The sequence below is a fragment of the Mustela lutreola genome, chromosome 16, assembly GCF_030435805.1.
Source record: "Mustela lutreola isolate mMusLut2 chromosome 16, mMusLut2.pri, whole genome shotgun sequence".
In the NCBI taxonomy this organism is placed as follows: domain Eukaryota; kingdom Metazoa; phylum Chordata; class Mammalia; order Carnivora; family Mustelidae; genus Mustela; species Mustela lutreola.
In genome coordinates this window covers 53,375,217-53,397,323 of record NC_081305.1, presented here as the reverse complement: position 1 = coordinate 53,397,323, position 22,107 = coordinate 53,375,217, and the positions used below count along the sequence as shown (strand labels likewise).

Genomic DNA, 22,107 nt, shown 5'->3' with positions numbered 1-22,107 from the left:
ATCAGAGCTGATTACCGAAAACTCAGCAAAAATGCAGCTGTGGAATGATGTGGTAACCACCCAAAGCTATTTAAATGGGTACTGGGTCGTATGAAAGTTAAAGGAATGACAGGATCTGCCCTTTTAACCATCAGATCCTGGGGCCCCTGGGTGGCTTAGTCCGGTAAACATTTGCCTTACGCTCAGGTCATGATCCCAGGGTCCTGGGATCAAGTCTCCTGTCGGGCTCTCTGCTCTGTCTGCTTCTCCCTCTGCCTCTCTCTTTCATGAATAAATAAATAAAATCTTAAAAATAAATGGCCATCTGGGGGCGCCTGGGTGGCTCAGTGGGTTAAAGCCTCTGCCTTCGGCTCAGGTCATGATACCAGGGTCCTGGGATCGAGCCCCACATTGGGCTCTCTGCTCCACGGGGAGCCTGCTTCCTCCTCTCTCTCTCTCTCTCTGCCTGCCTGTCTGCCTACTTGTGATCTCTGTCTGTCAAATAAATAAATTTTTTAAAAGTCTTTAAAAAATTGGGGCGCCTGGGTGGCTCAGTGGGTTAAGCCGCTGCCTTCGGCTCAGGTCATGATCTCAGGGTCCTGGGATCGAGGCCCACATCGGGCTCTCTGCTCAGCAGGGAGCCTGCTTCCTCCTCTCTCTCTCTCTGCCTGCCTCTCTGCCTACTTGTGATCTCTCTCTGTCAAATAAATAAATAAAATCTTTAAAAAAAAAAGTCTTTAAAAAATTAAAAAAATAAATGGCCATCTGATCCTGGCGCTTTCATTTGTGAGGTTCTCATAAACTTCTCCCCTTTGGTAGATACTGCTCTGTTTAGACTTTCTGTTACCACTAGGGAGATCAATATTGGTAAAGCATATTTTCCTAACAAATTTCCATATCATCTGCACTTTCACATAAATTGGCACTGACTTGTGCAAATAAGTCCAGTGATTCCTGATATAAATTATCATCGCATGTTCTCTTTGATTATAACTCTGCAAATCTTTTTCCGGCACTTTGTCTGATTTCATTTCTATGCTTATAACTTAAATGATAGGGCATCCCAGTGGTCTGAATATTAGAAGGAACTCTATTTTGGGTTGAATTCCTCAGCAGAGCAGAGAAACCAGTGAAATTCGGGTGTTTCACTGACAGTCCTTCTGCACAGGTCAGCATTTCCTGCCCTTCCCCTGAACACTGTCTACCTCCAGGGCTTATGGAAAAGAGAAAGTCCCTCCCAAACACTTAAGCGATGCTAACTTGGAATTTGTAATTCTTTTTTGGCAAGTAGCAACTGGGGAAAAAAAATAGTTTTCCAACCAAATTCTCAGTTCCCCAAGTCTGACCTCTCTCCGCTGCTACAGGTGAAATGATTTTTGCAGTTCAGCGGGGAGGGGAGCTCACTGAAGCACGGACTTCTGTCTTGGGATCTGGCTGCCTCCCTCTCATATGGGATGCCTTGACCTTCACGCGGAGCCCCCTGTCCTGGCAGCAGGAGGGCGTCAGTGTGTATTTTCTATTTCAATTTGTTAGGCAGAGTCTGTATTGAAAAGAGGTTCTTTTTGGTCATGCGGTTGTATTTTTTCATTGGACTTTTACCTTGTTATAGGATGTGAAGAGTAAATCATTTTTTTAAAGATTTTTATTTATTTATTTATTTATTTGACGGAGAGAGGGAACACAAGCAGGGGGAGTGAGAGAGGGAGAAGCAGGCTTCCCACTGAGCAGGGAGCCGGATGCAGGGCTCGATCCCAGAACCCTGGGATCATGACCTGAGCCAAAGGCAGATGTTTAGGGACTGAGCCACTCAGGCACCCCAGTGAATCAATTTCTTACCTATGTGGTGGTAATAATCAAGTTCTCAAACCCCAAGTAGGAATGATGCCATCCCCAATATTTTCTTGCTTATTAACTTTCGCAAATACTTTGGTCTATTTTTGAATTTTTATCTCTACTGATCGGTCTTATTCAAGAAATAACATGTTTCACAGAGCTAGCTAGCCTTAGTTTTTTCTTTTTTCTTTGTTTTTCAGAACACTGAACATGAGATCTACCCTCTTAAAGGATTTTTAAGTGCATAGCACGTTGGTGACCATATATACAATTTTATACAAATCTCTGAAGCCTATTTATCTTGCTTAACTAAAACTTTATCCTAATTTTTTTTCCTTTTTCAGACTTTTCTTTCCTGTCCTTCTTTGTATTTTCATCTGTAGGATTTTTTTTGCAACAACATGCCTAGCTCCAATGAGTAACTGATGGTATCTGTATCAGGACCAGATTGAATTTATATAGCTTAGAGACTGATGTTTGATAATATGGAATTTTCCTACCAAAGAACAGTGATGTGATTTTTATATTTGTTGATGTCGGCTTTCATATCTTTCAGAAATTTTATATGGTTTCTCATATACATTTTATATATTTTATTGGATTATATTCCCAGATATTTTATTTATTTTATTTTGTTGTATTAGTATTTAAAATTTTTGGTTTTTTGACTCTTTTGTAATTGCATCCCCAACCCCCAAATATAACTTGCAATTGTGATTTTTTTTTTCACATATGCAGGCATTTGTTTTGTATAATTTGAAGCCATGCCATGGGTTCAAACTGATTTGTAATATATTATCATTGAATTGCCCCATTCATTGGGATAATTAACTATCCCCTCCCAAAAAAAAAGAGCTGCTAGGTGGAGGAAAGCCAAGGTGGAAATGAAGTAGAGGTGAAAAGAAAGCAGTCTCCTAACCCACCCCTCCATAAAACAAACTCCATCTGGATAAGGAGAATACATGAGATTAATTTTTATTTCATTACATGTGATATGGAAATTATGAACCAAGATAAGATAATAACCAAAAATGTTTATTTTTCTTACATAAAGTTATATACATTATATGATTAAAGATTGCATGGTCCCAGTATAAAATACAAATAGGAAACTATATAAAATAAAATATATTAAAAATGACTAAATTAATTTTAATATCCTCTCATAAATAGGACAACTTGAAATCTATAAAATAGAAGAAAACAAAATTAGGTGTATAATATGAGCCGGCTGTAAGAATAAATACATACAGTCAATAACATTAGTATAGCTTGACTCAGGTTTTATATAAAATAACTGAAAAGGGAACAGAAATGACCTGGTGACTTCACCATGATTTCATCAAACTGAACAATACAGCCATCTCTCCCCAGGGAATGGTACCCTAGGCCTGTGGCCTCAGTCCAGGATCAAAGGGGAGGCTATAAGTATGCTTCCTTCACTACACGTTAAAATACACAATACATATGGATTACACCCTGGTATATGTTCTCATTATAAAATAACGCTGGGCTGTCCCAAGATACTCGAAATACACGAAAATGCCTAACATGACATTTAAGCCTCTATCTCCCCATTCCGAGTCCATGTTTCGAGGACCTTTCCGTGGACCACCCCAGGTTCTATCCTTCAGGGACACACTGTGTCTCAAACACGCCCTGCCGCCCCAGGCTTGTCCTCCGCCCCCCGCGGGAGTCCTCCGGGGCTCGGCTGCGGGCCCGGCATGAGCCAGCTCTCTGCAGGGAAGACGTAGGCCGCCTGGTGGGCCATGGTGTAGACAGTCTGCAAGGCCGCGCACAGGGGCCCCCAGAGCTCCCCGAGCCCCGAGGGCTGCTCCCAGGTCAGCGGGGAGTGCTCCCGCTGCTCGCACGCCTGGGCGATGTCCTGATGGATGGCCTCAGACAGGGCGCGCACGGCGGTCACCAGCTTCTTGCGCAGGGGAGGCGGCCGGTTTCCCGGGGACCTGTATCTGCGGCGCCCGCTGCGCCCCGCGCCCCGCGCCCCTTGTCTCCTGGGGCCGGCACCCGCGGTCTCCTCGCTCTCGCCGCCGCGATCCCCGTCGAGCGTCCTCCGTGTCCTCCTTCCCTGAGTGACACTGCGCTTGTCTGCGAGAGAGACCCCTGCAGAGGAAGCACGCGGTGAACTACCAGCCAGACCACCCAGGGACACCCCCCCCCCCCAGCCATTCCCTCGGGGGAACTCCCCCTGTCTCCTACTCAGTTCCGCCCCTTCCCTTGGTGGGATGAGGCGACGCCGTGCCCATCCAGGGTCCCCAGATGTCCCCTGGATTGCAGAGTCTGCTAACTCGCTTGGGCAACTCAACAGCCCCTTCTGTGCCCACGCCCTGCACGTGTGACCCGCTTTTCTGTCGGCACCCCTCCGGGCCCAGAGCTAGAGCCCACCTGTTCCGGCACAGATGCCGTCGCTGGAACCGATTTTCCTCTTCCTGGAGCCCTCCTGACTGCAGCAGCCTTCCGATTCTGGGGACAGAAAGTCTTGTGACTGCTCCGGCAGGACACCTCACCCCCGGGTCATCCTGGACACACAGGACCAAAGCTAGCAACCAGAACTAGTTCCCAGCTGTTCCTCGAGTCCGGGATCTGCAAGGGGGCCGCAGAACTCCCAGTCCCCTGACCGGGAGACTGAGCTACCCCACCTCCTGTGCCTCCTCCCCAGGAAAGTCAGCTCCTACCTGGTCCAGAGATACCGCCGACTCTTTTGAGCTCAGCTTCCTGGGCATGCTCCTCATCAGTCTGTGGCTCTGACCCTAGCGGAAAAAGGAGTTTAGGTGAGTGGCCTCCCCCGAAGCCCGCACAACTCCGCAGTCCCGCCCTGCTCCGGCTTTGTGGACGGTCTTCTCGACGGAGGTTGTTCAGTGTCCCAGGCGGACCACAGCAGTGTGGTTCCGGGGATCACTGCCATGTTTCTCAACCTCCCGAGGGCTGGGTGACATTTCCCATCACCTATCTCAAGAAAAAACCCTCCTTCCAGCCTCCCTGCGCGAACTGCCGGGATCACTACCTTGCCTCTGGGTGCGGCTCTCTCTTAACGGGGAAGAGAATGTCTCCTCTTTCCCTTCGAGTGGTTTCTCCGCTACACCTGAGCCCTTTGCTTTACAGGAATTCTGATGGCAGGGCGGCTGGTCCGCGGGGTGTCGCGTGGAGGGGCTGCGTGGGTCTGAGCCTCCAGTTTCTGAGCCCATCTCGATGCCCACAAGGAGGATCCTCTCTCCGCGACGCTCGGACTGTGGAGTGTGGACCCTCCTCTAGGACCTGCCTTTTATAGGCCCCTCCGCGGGGCGGGGCTCGCTCCTATTGGCTGGAAAAAGGCCACCTTCCTGGTGCTGCTCAGAACTCGCGCTGATCTCGAAGAAGGGGTGTGGGTGGCTGTGCCTTCGAGCGGAGCCCGGCACAGTCAGGGGAGACTTCTGCAGGGCCCTGTCGTGGTGTTAGAAAGCAGGACAGCAAAGCCAGGGGAAGAGGGACTGGAAGACAGGGGACGCCTCCCTATCTTACTCCTGGCCCAGCTCCCACCCACAGCCGTTGAAGACCCTGCTGGATCTGTTGCTTTTAACACGGTGAAATGAGAAGCGAGCGCTGCCCAGGAAGGGTACAGGGATGACGTAGCTTAATCGAAGGGGTGTCTTCCATGCAATGAAAAACACGTTTTCAGTATTCTTGTCACTATAATTTTATTCTGTATAAGTCACAGGAAAATCAGACCTTAAAACGAGAAAATGTCTACCAGACCCATTACTGAAATGGAGTTATCTCTCTCCCGCCTTCCCGTTCTTGGCGAAAGAGAGCAGGAACTCGGCCCTGGATCTGTAAGGACTGGATGACTCTGTAGGAAAATTTACAAGTCAGTCTTACCTATGAGTATCTGACAAATACATCTTTGTGTAAACATGAAGCCAGCAATGAACCAAAAATAATTGATGGTGAAGATAGTTTCCCAATATTGATTTATTCAATACGGACATTTCAAGCATTCACACAATTAAAGAAAATAAAGTGAATCTCTACTCTTAAGATCACTTCAAGATATGTCGGCGTTTTGGCAGTCCTTTTTTTTTTTTTAATTTTTAAAGATTTTATTATTATTATTTTTTTCTGACAGACAGAGATCACAAATAGGCAGAGCAGCAGGCAGAGAGAGACAGGAGGAAGCAGGCTCCTTGCTGAGCAGAGAGCCTGATAATGAGGCTCAATCCCAGGACCCTGGAATCAGGACCCGAGCAGAAGGCAGAGGCTTTAACCCACTGAGCCACCCAGGTGCCCCGTTTTGGCAGTCTCGTACCATCCACTCCAAACTTTTCCTTTGGGATCAGGATTGGGTGGGAAATGGAGCTGGAATACTTTGATGAAATCCTGGAATTCTGTATTTCTCTAATAAACAGGATGTGAGCCATAAGATTCATCTCTAGTAAATAATTACTCAAGTATATAAAAGATAATAAAAAGGGCACCTGAATGGCTTAGTTGGTTAAGCATCTGCCTTTGGCACAGGTCATGATCCTGGAGTCCCAGGAGTCTGGCTCCTTGCTCAGTGGGGAGTCTGCATCTCCCTCTGCCCCTCACCCCCCTTGTGTGTACTTTCTCTCTATCTTTCTCTCTCTTCCTCCCTCCCTCTCAACTACTTAAATAAAATCTTTTTTAAAAGACTCGCAGGCTCTCACAACACAGCATGCTGCCCTGAACATACTTGGGCTGTGTTCTCATTTGCTATGATCTTTGCTGTTGCTACCAACAGGAAGGGAGGAACTAAATTTCTGCATCATCATGCTCATGCATCTTCATGTTTAAACAGGTTTTTTTTTTCATTTTTTAAGATTTTATAATTTATTTATTTTGAGAGAATGAGGGAGAGCACAAGGGCAGGGTGAGGGGCAGAGGGAGAAGCAGACTCCCCCTTGAGCAGGGAGTTGAACGTGGGGCTCAATCCCAGGACTCCAGGATCATGACCTGAACCAAAGGCAGATGCTTGACCTACTGAGGCGCCCCCCTGCATCTCCATGTTTAGCGACCCTGGCAGCATTACCAGCAGGAGGAAAATATTAATGACAACAAGTGCCCAATGAATAGGATCAGAGACTAAAACCGAAAAGTCCGGTTCATCGACACAAGTAAATAACTGACCAACAGTGGGGAAACGGAATGAACTAGAGGTAAATGTGTAAAAAGAGGATTTTCCAGAAACAACTGAGAGTAAAGTCACAATACAGAATTAAACAGTCTATCAATGAGTGTACATGTCTTGCACTTGCAGGAAGTAATATATATATAGCTTTAAAAGTACAATTGTATATGTTAAAATTTCTTACATGCTTGGAAATGAGACCTATCAAATTATGGTTGATGATATCAGATACACAGAAGCGAGGTAAAGGAAAAATAAACAGGAAATAAATAATCCCTTTATATCTTGGGAGATGATTCGATCAAAGTTGGTTGTGTCATGTTGATTAGGTCAGCACCAGTGCTCAGAGGGGCTCCTCCAGCAACATAAAGACCCTGAAGCTTCCCTTTATCCTCATCCTTCCTCAGCCATCCTGGAAGCTGCATGAGTCCCCTGGAATTTGCTCGGCATTCGCAATCCGAGCGGGTAAGGACTGCTGAATCATTATCATCATCTTGAGACCTTTTGATCTTTTCTCCTTGTGTCCCTATTTAAGATTTTTTTTTTTTTTTGACAGAGAGGGAGAACACAATTGGGGGTACTGGCAGGCAGAGGGAAAGGGAGAAGCAGGCTCCCCGAGGAGCTGGAAGCCGGATGTGGGTCTCGATCCCAGGACCCTGAGATCATGGCCTGAGCGACAGGCAGACTCTTAACTGACTGAGCCACCCAGACACCCCTGTAAGGGGATTATCTTCAAATTCCAGGTTAACCAAAGGGATCCCTGACATATACGTATTCTTCTTCGTTTTTGTGCTGTTATTTGCATGTCCACCAGTAACGGCTGTGGGGGCATTTCTGAGCACGTGATCGAGTGCCTTCTAGCTAGTAGAATCATATGCAGGAATATGCATCTTTCAAATTTGATAAAGACTCCCTAATTGTCTCTCAAAAAGTCACTGATCTTTGATATTCCCTACATGCGTGTATGAAATGGTGTGTTTCTACTAATCTCAGAAAGAGACCATATCGGCAAACTTATCTATCTACCAGTAGGCTCCACACCCAGCATGGAATCTAGTGTGGGGCTAGAACTCATGACCCTGAGATCAAGACCTCAGCCAAAATCAAGAGTCAAACACAACCAACAGAGCCACCCAAATGTCCCATCAGGCTTTTAACTTAAAAAGCTGATGGTCACAAAACAAATGAGATATTTTGCAATTTACTTTTCTCTGACCACCACTGAAGATGGATACCTCTTGTGAATGGTGCGAGGCGATATCTCATTGTGGTTTTGATTTGCATTTCCCTGATGGTAAATGATGGTGAACGTCTTTTCATGTGTCTGTTTGCCATCTGTATGTCATTTTTAGAAAAATATCTATTCAGAGGGCACCTGGGTGGCTCAGTGGGTTAAAGCCTCTGCCTTCGGCTCAGGTCATGATCTCAGGGTCTTGGGATCGAGCTCCATATCGGGCTCTCTGCTCAGTGGGGAGCCTGCTTCCTGGCGCCCCCCCCAACCCCGCCTGTCTCTCTGCCTACTTGTGATCTCTGTCTGTAAATTAAAAAAAAAAAAAAAGAAAAAAAGAAAAAGAAAAATATTTCTTCCGGTCTTCTGCACATTTTTAAACCAGGTTTTTTCGTGGTTGAGTTGTATGGGTTCTTTATGTATTTTGGTTATTAACCCCTTATTAGCTATGTCATTTGCAAATATCTTCTCCTATGCAGTTGGTTACTTGATGAGTTTTCTTTTTTTTTAATTGTCACCACTCATCTCTCAGTGAAAACAAGTTTTTGTGTTCTCCTTTGTCCCAACCCAGGTCCCTTTGTCTATTTCTACATTAAATGTTTTAAATATGCTAATATTCCTCCATGTAATCATATTTTAAATACTACTATCTCTCTAAGGATGTGACCTACAAGTTTTATAACTTAGTTCAGAATGTTCCTAACTGAACCTAAATTTGCACTCCACCTTCACCCCATGCTACTTCATTACCACATGAGAACATTTTCTTTTCTTTTTTAAAAGATTGTATTTATTTTTATTTATTTTTTTCTTATTCTTAACTGATTTAATAGATAACTATTCAGACACATGAAAAAATGTTCATCATCATTAGCCATCAGGGAGAGTCAAATCAAAAACCACATTGAGATACCACCTTACACCAGTTAGAATGGCCAAAATTGACATGGCAAGAAACAATAAATGTTGGAGAGGATGTGGAGAAAGGGGAACCCTCTTACACTGTTGATGGGAATGCAAGTTGGTGCGGCCACTTTGGAAAACGGTGTGGAGTTTCCTCAAAAAATTAAACATAGAGCTTCCCTATGACCCTGCAATTGCACTACTGGGTATTTACCCCAAAGATACAGATGTAGTGAAAAGAAGGGCCATTGGCACCCCAGTGTTCATAGCAGCAATGGCCACAGTCGCCAAACTGTGGAAAGAGCGAGATGCGCTTCAACAAATGAATGGATAAAGAAGATGTGGTGTATATACACAGTGGTATATTACTCAGCCATCAGAAAGGATGAATACCCAACTTCTGCTTCAGTATGGATGGGACTGGAGGAGATTATGCTGAGTGAAGTAAGTCAAGTAGAGAAAGTCAATTATCATATGGTTTCACTTACTTGTGGAACATAAGGAATAGCATGGAGGACATTAGGAGAAGGAAGGGAAAAATGAAGGGAGGGGTGGGAATCAGAAGGAGAATGAACCATGAGAGACTATGGACTCTGAGAAACAAACTGAGGGTTTTGGGATGGGTTAGCCCAGTGATGGGTGTTAAGGAGAGCACAGATTGCACGGAGCACTGGGTGTTATATGCAAACTCTGAATCATGGAACACTGCATAAAAAATTAATGAGGTACTCTATGGTGACTAATGTAGCATAATATAAAAAAAAGATAACTTCAAACTCAAACTAGGAACAGCATACTGGCTGATTAGAGCTGATGGATAAGAAAATAAATGATAGCAATATTATAAGGGTTGGGAGGGAGGAATTGGGAATATTCTGTCCTGAGTTACCTTCACTATCTGTAATGTGGTAAAGTGTTACCTGTATTTATTTGACAGAAAGCTTAAGAGAGCACAGGTAGGGAGAGCAGCAGAGGAAGAAGCAGGCTCCCTGCTCAATGTGCGCCTCGATCCCAGGACCCTGGGTTCATGATCTGAGCTAAAAGGCAGATGCTTAACCAGCTGAGCCACCCAGGCGCCCAAGAACATTTTCTTCTTTACTTTCTTGAATACCATCTTACATGTTAAATTCTCTTGAATCTTTTCCAAAAATTCGAAGATTAGTCAATTTCTGGATATATTTAATTTGTCAAATTAAAAGTTACACACTTGAAGACCTCCCCACAATCTCTATATTGTTTCAAGAACAACTTTTTAATTGCACAAATTCCAAATTACTTCACTAGAAGTGTGAATAAAATTTCAGTTATGTAAGTATTTTCATAACAATTCCATAATATTTCATTTACATTTATTATTACTATTTACTGTTTCTTATGGGAAAGCTCCTCATTCTGGCTTGCTGACCTCTCTCTTGATTTTTACATAATGCTTGCAGTTTGGAGGTTTGGGGGTTGAATGAATAGATAAGCATACACTATGCAAGAACATACAATTTACATATTTGTCATGGGTTTAGTGGGTGTTGCATTCCTCATCCAGGCTAAGTAGAACCTGAACACACTGGAGATACAGTTCATGAGAATAAAGGGACAGGCACTTGGGAAACATCCATTGATCAGGGCAGAGATGCTTACCAGCAACCAACTTGGATCATCGAAGAGAATAATGCAGACTTGGAAGATGGAGGAAAGGGAGTAGAAGGACACAAAGGTGCTCATCAGGACAAGGATGCTCTGGGTGGCTCTGGACTCAGCAGAGGATCTGGGGGAGACATTGTTAAGCCTGTGAATGTGTTGGACCCGCTGCCTGTGCCTGTTCAGGATGAAAACCATGGAGCTGCTGGCCCAGATCATGAGTCCTAAACATAAAACATCAGTGAATGATAACAGTGCTGCTTGTACCAATTGTGTGATTTTGTTACTACGTATCACAGAACAGTATCCCAAATCCTTTCTCACCGAGATGCTCCTGTTGCTCCATTTGCCAATCACATGGATAGGAAAAAGGATATTTGCCAGCATGTAGAGGGCCCAGCACAGGAATATGGAGAAGTCAATATGCTTGAGAGCTTTCCTTTTAAGTTTTGTCCAACTTGAGTCCCTGGGGCTGATCGTGATGGCCTGGAAGACACTCAAGAGGCAGGTGCCGCCTAGGGACACACCCCTGCTCACTCTGTGAAGATAGAAAAGAAGTTTGCATCCAAAATCACTTGGAAAACTGTTCCACCCAAAAGCTGCCATTGTCTGAGGGACTCCTTTACAGAGGAGGAATAAGGAGTTGGCTACAGTCAGGTGTTTAGCAATCAAATCTATGGGCCTCAACCTGCACCTAGTGAAGTAAAGGAGGAGATAATGGTAAAGAAGACAGAAGTTCCCCAGGATTCCAACCATGGTCTGGATTAAGAAGATCACTCCTATGACCAGATCCCTGGAGGCCATCCTGCCAGTTTCCAGCCACTGAGATTTGTCTTCAGAACCAGAGGATCCTGCATGGGAATATGAGGTGTGGGCTTCAAGCATCATGTCAACTAAAATCCAATATTATCCACTTATTATTCGTTTTGCCTTAGAAATGGTGCTGGGGAACTGGATATCCATATGTAAAAGGGTGAAATTGGGCCCCAGTCTTACAGCATACAAAAAAATCAACTCAAAATGTATTAAAGACTTAAATATAAGTTGTGAAACTGTAAAACCCCTTTAAGGAAACATAGAGGAAAATCTTTTTGGCGTTAGTCTCGGCCATGATTTCCTGGATCTGACACCAGCAGGAAAGCAAACAAAATGAAACAAAAAGATGAGTGGTGCTATATAAAACAAAAAACTTCTGCAGAGCAAAGGAAATAATCACCAAAGTCTGTGGAATGGGAGCATATATCTGCAGAGTGTTCATCTGATACAGGGTTAATAAAATATGAAGAATCTCTTAACAACTCAGTGGAAGAAATAACCCAGTTAGCCAATGGGCAAATTTCTTGAACAAACATCGCTCCAAAGAACTTATGAGTGGTCAGCAAGTATATGAAAAGGGGCTCAACTCTGCTAATCATCAGGGAAATGCAGACCAAAGCCACAATGAGATGCTATCTCACATGTTAGAATGACTGGTATCGGAAAACCCCCAAAGATAAGTGTGGGTGAAGATGTGGGAAAATTGGAGTCTGTATACACTGTTGGTAGAAATGTAGAATATTGAAGCGACTATGGGAAACAGTATAGAGGTTCCTCAAAAGACTAGAATAGAACTATCTCCTCATCCAGCAGTCCCATTTCTTGGTATATATCCAAAAGAACTGAAATCAAGGTCTCCAAGAGATAGCTGCACGCGCATGTTCATTATAGCATTATTCCCAATGGCCAAGATATGGAAACAATTCAAATGGCCATTGACTGGGAATGGCTAAGGAAAGTGTAGGTTTACCTACAAAGGGATACAAGTGGAACAGAACTCAAGCTTCAAAAAGAAGGAACTCCTACATGGAGGAGCAAGTCACAGAAGGAAAAATACTGTATGGTTTCAGTTATATGAGGAACCTGAAAGTCAAACTCATTGAAGCAGAGAATAGAAGAGTGGTTGCCAGGTGCTGGAGGAAGCAGGAGTGCGGGATTGTTGTTCAGTGTATGTAAAGTTTCAGTTATACAAGGTGAGTGTGTTGTAGAGATCTGTTGTACAATATAGAGACTAAAGTTAGAAGAATGGTATTGTAGACTGTAAATAATGAAAAGAGGATGTATTTTTATGTTAAGTGTTCTGACCACACACACACACACACGAACACAAGAAATTTTTTGGAAGTGACCGATACCTTGATTGTAGTGATACCATCCCAGAGGCATGCAGATTTCCAAACTTATCAAAATATATACATTAAATATGTACAATTTTTAGTATACCAGTTATATATCAATACAGTTTAACAAGAGAAATATTAATTTCACGGGACTTTCCAGAGTTCAGTATGTACACTTTTTTTTTTTTTAAGATTTTATTTATTTATTTGTCACAGAGAGTGAGCCCAGGCAGACAGGGCGGCAGGAAGAGGCAGAGGGAGAAGCAGGCTCCCTTCTGAGCAAGGAACCCAATGTGGGACTCGATCCCAGGACGCTGGGATCATGACCTGAGCCGAAGGCAGCTGCTTAACCAACTGAGCCACCCAGGTGTCCCAAATATGTACACTTTAAAGAGCACTTAACAATGTGCGAATCATTGCTGTGAAGTTCATACATGTAGTAACTCACTTTTTTCTTTTTTTAAAAAAGTAGCTCCACATCCAATGTGGAGCCCAATGCAGGGCTTGAACTCATAACCCTGAGGTAGAGACCTGAGGTGATGTCAAGAGTCAGACGCTTTAACTGAATGAAACAGCTAGACACCCCACACTTTTTAAGCAAAACTACAAGTTGTCACTACTATTACTTTCATTTTAAAGACAAGGAGAACGCAGAGAGACAGAATAGGTGATTTGTCTACATGTATACCCTATTTAGGGCAAAGTGTGAACTTGAGTCTCGCTGAGTTGTTTGCAAAGACAATGCCTCTAACCTTTGTGCTATGCTGAGTTCAGAGAGCTGCTGTGTTCTTTGAATAATCCTGATATATGGTTTGGTTTTAGCTTTGCCATTTTATTGTAGCTAGATAGTATGTTTCTTTATAATTTTCATTGTAATAACTCATCATGATGTGTAAAGGTTTATTCTGTAAGCCAATATCAAAATGAATGAAGCTTTAGAAATTTAAGAAAATGTAGATGCTCTGACTGCAGTTTTATATTATATAGGAACCTGTCCCGTGACAAGCTGAAAGTAATGAATGCAAGAAGTGCTCAACACTAGGATGGAAACAGAAAGAAAAAGACAATTTGGGCATTTGCCTTTATGCCAGGGACAAAAGTATAGGGCACCTATCATAATCTCATGTCTTACCCTGAAGTATGGGACATTGAATTCTAATATAGGATAAGATAATGTAAGGTAAAAACTAAAGTATTAGTCATTTTAAATCATATTTATCTGTTCATACTGATTATAAACTATTAGTCATGTGGTAAGTTCTCGGAAATATGTTAAAATATGACATATGCAAATTGAAAATGATAATAATACAGGAATATTGTGTGCTTTATAAGTTGATTTATAGAATTTGCAGTTGATATTAGAGAAAATACCACAGGATACATTTGAGCCTAACAGCTGCTCTCTGAAACCCATTATTACAAAATTATCTTTTTCTTAAATGCTGCTCCCAGTAGCTTCCAGAGAGAAAATCTCAAGATAATCAACAGACCTCAGTGTTTTCAGTGGAGATACAACTGTCTCTACTGTCACGGTCAGAGAAAATCTTTCTCTTCTAGCAGCTGTCATTGGGACATAAGCATTTTTTCAAGCAATTTTTAAGATTACAGGATTCCTACAGATATATTTATCCCAGTCCTAGTTATAACCCTGAAGGTATTTCAGGCACACCTCTAGTAATCCTACAAATTCCTGTAAGGGAGGCTGAAAGCGATCGGTTTCAGAACTAAAGGCGCTAATTACCTTAACAATCAGGATTCCTTTTCATGGGATTGAATACGGATGAGTTGTCCCCGCGGCTTCCGTTAAATCCACCGGAGCCACAAAGATACCAGCAGGAATTGGTCTAAGACCAATTCTTGGACCCCATCTTTCTTTACTAGCTCTCTTTACGGGCTCATGCCTGTGTGGCTTTGGCATTGGATCAGTTTCAAACCCAGAACGATCCCCCCCCCCTTTTTTTTTTAAAGATTTTATTTATTTATTCGACAGACAGAGATCACAATTTAGGCAGAGAGGCAGGCAGAGAGAAAGGAAGGGAAGCAGGCTCCCTGCTGAGCAGAGAGCCCCATGTGGGGCTCGATCCAAGGACCCTGGGATCATGAGCTGAGCCGAAGGCAGGGGCTTTAACCCACTGAGCCACCCAGGCGCCTCTACGATCCCTTTTTTTATATACCGTCACTTACCCACATTTACTCCCAACAGGTGACTTCATACACTTTGCCTCTCAGACGGAAATGGAAGGCAGTCTCCTAGAAACATCCCTCCATCTGGATGGTGAGCTCCCGGTGCGTGGTCACAAGAGCTAGTGCCTGTGGGAGGGAGGCAGCCACAGGACCGTGGGATATGGAGCAGGGATTGCGACCTCCCTCCCCTCAGAGGAACAATTATCATGTCACCTTTTTACACAGTGACAGTGCCAGCTGGGGAGCTGAGAACATTTATGAAGAGCTTTTTTTCTGAAGTTGGTAATTACCAAAACCAATTACAAGTTTCTAGTTAATCTCTACAAAGGGACCATTGAGATTACTGGTCGAGGCTAGTCCTGAAGGCAGTCCAGTCTCCTGTGGAAGGGAGCGGAACATTTCAGAGTTGGCAGGTGAGGGACTGAGGGGAGTAGGTGTGTCTCCCGGGATCTGCCTTACTTGAAAGTTCTTCCACCCAAAATTGATTTCCTCCTAAATCCTCAGACCACTGAAGTGAACTTCAAAATTGATTTCCTCCTAAATCCTCAGACCACTGAAGTGAACTAGCATTACATTACAAGCAAAACGTTGGTCCCTGACGATTTTCAAAAAGAAAGGTGGAACTCAAAGACAAGCACTCAACGCCAATTAACGCGCAAGTCTCAGCCCTAGACTGTTCCTTGTCTAAGAAATAAGCAGAGGCTAAGTACATGGTTCAAGTGCACTGGTGGTCACCACAGTCTTCCTTCCACACTTTCTTTTTGACGAATTTTCCGTAATGAGCTCTAGTTGCTTTTGTAATACATGAATACGTATAAAAGAGGAGTTCAAATGAACCCTTTGGTTTTGCCTACAAACACATCTACATTTTATCCAGGCCCACTATCCAGTGTCTCTCCACTTCCGAGCCTGGGATGAAAGCCGTAATGGTGGGCAAGGCCTGCCACACATGGCTGTGGGCGCACGCAAGTGCACATGTGTACAAACACATGCACACGACCCCATGTAAATCACACGTACAGCCAGATGCTCACATACATTCACATTCAGTCACAGACTCACACCCCGCCACACGTAGAGACTCTCAGCTAGAATCACATGCACTTACTCTGACACACACTCACGCAGACTCACGTAGTCCCACGAACGCTCAGAAACTGCATTCACACAGCGTGTGTGTGTCTGTCTAGCCATCACAGTCATATGTGGAAGAACGCTAGTAACTCATGCCCCTTAATGAAGCCGCCTTTTATACTTCCTGCTTTGCAAGCACCCACAAAGATACCAGGACGTGCAATGAACAAAAAGTGCTGTGAGTATTGCTACTCTAGGTTAAGGCACAAAGTGGAACAGTTGGGGTATTGGCGGTCTGATACACAGGTGTCCTGGGTGCCATCCTTTCTGGCATAGGCAGAGTCTATGCCGTCACTGATATATCACTCTGGATGTGGAATTATTTTCTTAGGTTAGTTCGGAACATCAAGATGTAAACTTTAGGATAGTTATCTGGCCTGTAAAGTTAAACCCTGATTTTTTTTTTTTTTACAGAATGTGTAAGGCTGCATGTAGCCACAATCCTGACGGACATCAGCGGATGGATCATGCTTTAAAGACCGAAGGAGAAACCCGGAATGGGTTTAATCTCAGACCATTTCAGTGAGATTAGTCAGAGTGACCAGTGGGATGGTGCCCTGAGAGTGTAGAAATGAGGGACGGGCGTTGTTGAAAAGCTCTCTGGGTTTCTCATACTTGTGATATCTTCTTGGAAGAGGCAAGTACAGCTTTCATGCTAGACCGTTTAAGAGATAAACTTGGAGGATATCTTTTGGGGGAAAGGAGCAGATTTATTTGCTGTGCAGGGAAAAATATGTACAGCCTTCCTCAAAAGTTAAGTGTATGGGGCACCTGTGTGGCTCAGTCGGTTAAGCATCCGACTCTGGATTCCCACTCAGGTCGTGATCTCAGGTTGTGAGATCGAGCCCTGTGTTGGGCCCTGCTCTAGCTGTGGAGCCTGATTAAGATTCTCTCTCTCACTTGCCCTCTGCCCCTTCCCTGCCTCTCTCTCCCTCTCTTAAAAAAAAAAAAGTTAAGAATACGCAGGTGTCTTAGGTACCCCCTTTCAAATACTGATATTTCCTCGTTGTGACCTAAACACACTGTTTTGTACAGGATCTGCCTGAGACTTCCACATGGTGCATGGCTTATGGGCCTCAAGGGACAAAGGAACTCCTGGGAAAGTGAAGTTCATGTTTCCTGCTGTGCTGTGAGTAATGATGTTTTTGTTTCCGATGTTGAGTCATGATAGCACCATGACTTAGTGGGGTCTTAAGCTAACATACAGGCATGGAAGCAATGCAGGGTAAAATGGAAGACCCTTCTTTATAGTTACCAGAGGTTGTAAAAAGTTATATATATATGAGCAATATATATGTAGATATATATATTGAGATATATAGAAGTATATATATGTATGTATGTATGTATAAAACTTAAAAAAATTGCTGTCTTAAGTGTTTGGATAATGCAAAAAACACACTAATTCCTTAAGTCAGGAAGAATTTAGTGAGAAGTTTTCAGATAAACCTTGGGAGAAAATTGTTCTCTGAAAATGGAAGACCAAGGATGCCTGGGTGGCTCAGTCCATTAAGCGTCTGCCTTCGGCTCAGGTCAGGATCCCAGGATCCAGGGATCGGGCTCTTTGCTCAGCAGGGAGCCTGCCTCTCCCCCTGCTGGTTCTCTCTGTCTCTGACAAATAAATAAAAAATAAAATCTTTAAAAAAACAATAAATAAATAGGAAGACCAGTGCAAAATGTTGGGGTAAGAGGGTGATCATTGCAGAGGAGAGGGGGCTGTGAGCAAGGGCGTGGAGTAGTTGCGGAAAAAGAACGGAGGGCTCCTCATGGCAGAGCAGCAAGGAGGCCATTGGGAGTGAAACAAGTGTTAGGAGAACCTGTTACCCAACTTGCTGCTGGGTGGGCCGGCACTCCTCACCCACCATCGCGCTCTCTGAGACTTTAATAAAGCCCCTGTGGCAAACTAAGTCTTTTTGCATTCAGTTGGATTCTTTCTAGACAGTGCTAGGGGCTGGGGTGTATGTCTGTATAGATATAAGGCAAAGATGGGTTTTATGGGGAACTCTAAGGTGGGAACAGAGAAAATCATGAGAGCATTGATCCCTGAGAATTGTCAAAAAATTCTTGGTGGATCTTCTGACCTTTAAGGTTGTGGGAAGGATGGGATCATAAAACAAGATTTCCATGACGTGAAGGAAGACCCCTGTGATGTGTGGGTTGCATGCGGAATAAATAGAGTCAATATGAAGTACTTTTTTCAAAAGCCTTTATTTATTTATTTAACAGAGAGAGAGACAGAGATCATGAGTAGGCAGAGAGGCAGGCAGAGGGTGGGGGGGGGAGCAGGCTTCCTGAGAGCCTGATGCAGGACTTGTTTCCAAGATCCCGGGAACATGACCTGAGCTGCCAGCAGACGCTTAACCCATTGAGCCACCCAGGCACTCCGAGTCAGTACAAAATATTACACACCCTATGACGAGAGGGAGGTGGAAAGTCGGCAGGGTTGGAGAAGAAGGGGTCAGATGGGTCCAGGGTGGGTGAAGGTTCTGCTGCTTCTTTGCTCCAGCTTCCTACTTGAGTCTCCTTTGTGACGGTTCCATTGCTTGGTGATGCGTTCCATTGCTTGGTGATGCGGGCCCGAGACTTTGGCTTCCAGTCTACACTGTTAGTGCATCTCTACCCTAAGATTTGTGCTTCAGACAGAAAACTGCTGTTTTTTCCTGAGGAGCCTTGTGCCTGTGGCTGGGTTGAGGCTGGACTCCGTGCTGATGGGTCTTGTGTGGGGTGAGCACGTCCTTCTGTTCCCAGCTGCCTTAGAGGAATCCCTTCTTGAAAAAAGTCAGAATGTGGGTAAAACAGAGAATAATCAAGTAAGACAACTGTCCTCTCAGCTGCCAGAATTTTCCTTTTTCCACTTTACAATTCATCATATTGCAGGGAGGAGACAACCAGGGCAGGGAATCTCAGGACAGAGTACAACATTGTCCTTCTAGGAAGCAGTGTGAGCAGGGCTGAAGTTTCAGTGAGAACAGGGACAGATAAGTCTTCTGTCTCAAACCCCAGACCTCTCTTTGCAACGCAGAGCATTCAAGGATGAAATTTGAACACAGTGCTTCCACCTCCGCTGCAGGTTAAACAGAATCCAGGCATTTCCACTTTGAACTTGTTATAGACATAAAAATCCAAAGGGCAACATTTCCTGAAATGAAAACACTTTGGGCAATGACTCAAGAGAAGACTTCTTAATTTGTCCAAGACAAAAAGAGAGGGTTGTATGAACCATCTCAGTTGACATGAGTGATCTGATTAATAAAAGGTAACTTTTTTGGAGAAAATAACATTCTTTAATTCAGTCTTAGATACTCATGGAAAGAGATTCATTGAACTGTCAGTATGATACTTTTGGAGAACAACAACAAAAAAACATACAGGAAGGAAGCAACACAGATTGTCCATCATCTATCTACCTATTACTCACCTACATGTGTTTCTAAGAGCTATTTTTTTAATCTTATTTTTTATGGATTTTTTTTCTTTTCAGTGTAATAGTATTCATTGTTTTTGCACCACACCCAGTGCTCCATGCAATCCGTGCCCTCTATAATACCCACTACCTGGTACCCCGACCTCCCACCCCCCACCCCTTCAAAACCCTCAGATTGTTTTTCAGAGTCCATAGTCTCTCATGGTTCACCTCCCCTTCCAATTTCCCCGACTCCTTTCTCCTCTCTAACTCCCCATATCCTCCATGCTATTTGTTATGCTTCACAAATAAGTGAAACTATAAGATAATTCACTCTCTCTGCTTGACTTATTTCACACAGCATTATCTCTTCCAGTCCCATCCATGTTGCTACAAAAGCTGGGTATTCATCCTTTCTGATGGAGGCATAATACTCCATAGTGTGTATGGACCACATCTTCCTTATCCATTCGTCCGTTGAAGGGCATCTTGGTTCTTTCCACAGATTGGCAACCGTGGCCATTGCTGCTATAAACATTGGGGTACAGATGGCTCTTATTTTCACTACGTCTGTATCTTTGGGGTCAATACCCAGTAGTGCAATTGCAGGGTCATAGCTTCCCTATTTTTAAAAATCTTACTTAGTAAGTGTTTTCTATTTCTCAGGAGAAAGTGGGGTGATTTAGAAATGCACTTTTCAAATATTCACATACAAAATAATTACCTGGAGATTTTGTTAAATGGCAGACATTTATGGAGGAGATACTGGGTGGGACCGAAGATTCTCCATTTTCAGAAGATTTCTGATGATTCCAATATTGTCAATCTGATGTTCACACTCTGAGTGACTGGGAATTAAGGGACTGAGGAAAGACTTAATGAATGACTTTGTAATCAAGAAATTTTAGAGAAATAATAGGGTTTAAAGAGGTTTTGAGAAGAGCAAAAACAAAGAATTTTACCATTTACTGGAAACCATTCTAAATGCTTTTCACATAAGAATGCATAAAACTACAAAAATCATCTATTTTTATTTTTTAAGTGAACCGAACTTCACTTGAATGAAGATCAAAGAAACAAAGTGGTTTTAAAAACTCATTAAGCCATTGCTGCTATGAACATTGGGTTACAGATGGTCCTTCTTTTTACTACATCTGTATCTTTGGGGTAAATACCCAGGAGTGTAATTGCAGGGGCACAGGGAAGCTCTATTTTTAATTTCTTAAGGAATCTCCACAGTGTTTTCCAAAGTGTTGCACCAACTTGCATTCCTACCAACAGTGGAAGAGGGTTCCCCTTTCTCCACATCCTCTCCAACACACATTGTTTCCTGTCCTGTTAATTTTGGCCATTGGCCACAGTCACCAAACTGTGGAAAGAACCAAGATGCCCTTTAACAGACAAATGGATAAGGAAGATGTGGTCCATATACACTATGGAGTATTATGCCTCCATCAGAAAGAACGAATACCCAACTTTTGTATCAGCATGGACAGGACTGGAGGAGATTATGCTGAGTGAAGTAAGTCAAGCAGAGAACATCAATTATCATACGGTTTTGCTTATTTGTGAAGCATAAGGAATAACATGGAGGACATTGGGAGATGGAGAGGAGAAGTGAGTTGAGGGAAATCGGAGGGGGAGATGAAGCATGAGAAACTATGGACTCTGAGAAACAAACTGAGGGTTTTGAAGGGGCAGGGGGTGGGAGGTTGGGTGAGCCTGGTGGTGGATATTAAGGAGGGCATGTATTACATGGAGCACTGGGTGTGGTGTGTAAACAATGAATTCTGGAACACTGAAAAGAAATTTTAAAAACAAATTAAAAAAAAAAAAAAACCCGGGGAGAAAAAACCCATTAGGCAGGAACATCAGAGGTAGAGAAGTAAAGATTTTCTATTGTTTTAAATAAAAATACAGTGTTTATAGAGGAAGAGAGAACACAGCATTCTTTCTAGGATGGACATTTACCCAAAAGCCAATGATTCCTTCCTCCTACCCCTTCTCTTTCTCCTCCTCATTCTCTGAGCTTTGTCTTCAGATGAGATTATCTTAGAAATCACACCTGAGTTTTGAGAGTTGCTGTCATCAATACCCCCTTTCCCCGTGACACCCCTCCATAACCAAGGGCAGAAGGACTCCAAGTGCAGAAGAGCCTTCCATTTCCTCAGACCTAGGAGAGAGCTGGGAAGCAGGTGGGTGGAGAAACCCGCCTGAATGCAGACCCCGCCCAGGGAACACCCTCCGGGAGGGCTCTCCCATCTCCACCCATCTCCTTCCTCATCCCCTCCAAGCTCATACCCAGATCCTCCCGGGATCCTTCTCCAAGGCAGAGCCTCTCCTCCCTGCCCAGGCCTGGGACACCTGCTGGCTTCCAGGTCTCCTGAGGGTTGGAGACCAGCAGCCTGTCTGTGCTCTGACAGAATCTGGCCCTGGCCCTGGCCCTGCTAGCATTCTCAGCATCTGAGGCGGGCTCTGATTCTGTGGATAAACGGAACCATTCTTTCTT

General features: G+C 43.8%; 2 protein-coding genes across 2 annotated transcripts; both read right to left on the bottom strand.

The window, feature by feature from the left end:
- Positions 1-3,460: 3,460 nt before the first annotated feature.
- Positions 3,461-5,015, bottom strand: LOC131817707 (protein FRG2-like). Its single transcript, XM_059151235.1, has 4 exons — positions 4,835-5,015; positions 4,506-4,580; positions 4,216-4,293; positions 3,461-3,933 (listed from the first exon to the last, which is right to left on the bottom strand). The coding sequence occupies exons 1-4, from the start codon at positions 5,013-5,015 to the stop codon at positions 3,461-3,463; spliced, it is 807 nt and encodes a 268-aa protein (XP_059007218.1).
- A 5,562-nt stretch (positions 5,016-10,577) lies between these two features.
- Positions 10,578-11,522, bottom strand: LOC131817706 (vomeronasal type-1 receptor 4-like). Its single transcript, XM_059151233.1, has one exon. It carries the CDS (start codon positions 11,520-11,522, stop codon positions 10,578-10,580), a length of 945 nt encoding a protein of 314 aa, XP_059007216.1.
- Between the last annotated feature and the right edge of the window lie 10,585 nt (positions 11,523-22,107).

Coding starts and splice junctions, on each gene's coding strand:
- LOC131817707 (XM_059151235.1), bottom strand. CDS start 5,015: ATGGGCTCAGAAACTGGAGGCTCAGACCCACGCAGCCCCTCCACGCGA. Junction 4,581..4,834: donor GAGCCGCACCCAGAGGCAAG/GTAGTGATCCCG, acceptor TTTTTCCGCTAG/GGTCAGAGCCACAGACTGAT. Junction 3,934..4,215: donor CGGCATCTGTGCCGGAACAG/GTGGGCTCTAGC, acceptor CTTCCTCTGCAG/GGGTCTCTCTCGCAGACAAG.
- LOC131817706 (XM_059151233.1), bottom strand. CDS start 11,522: ATGGCCTCCAGGGATCTGGTCATAGGAGTGATCTTCTTAATCCAGACC.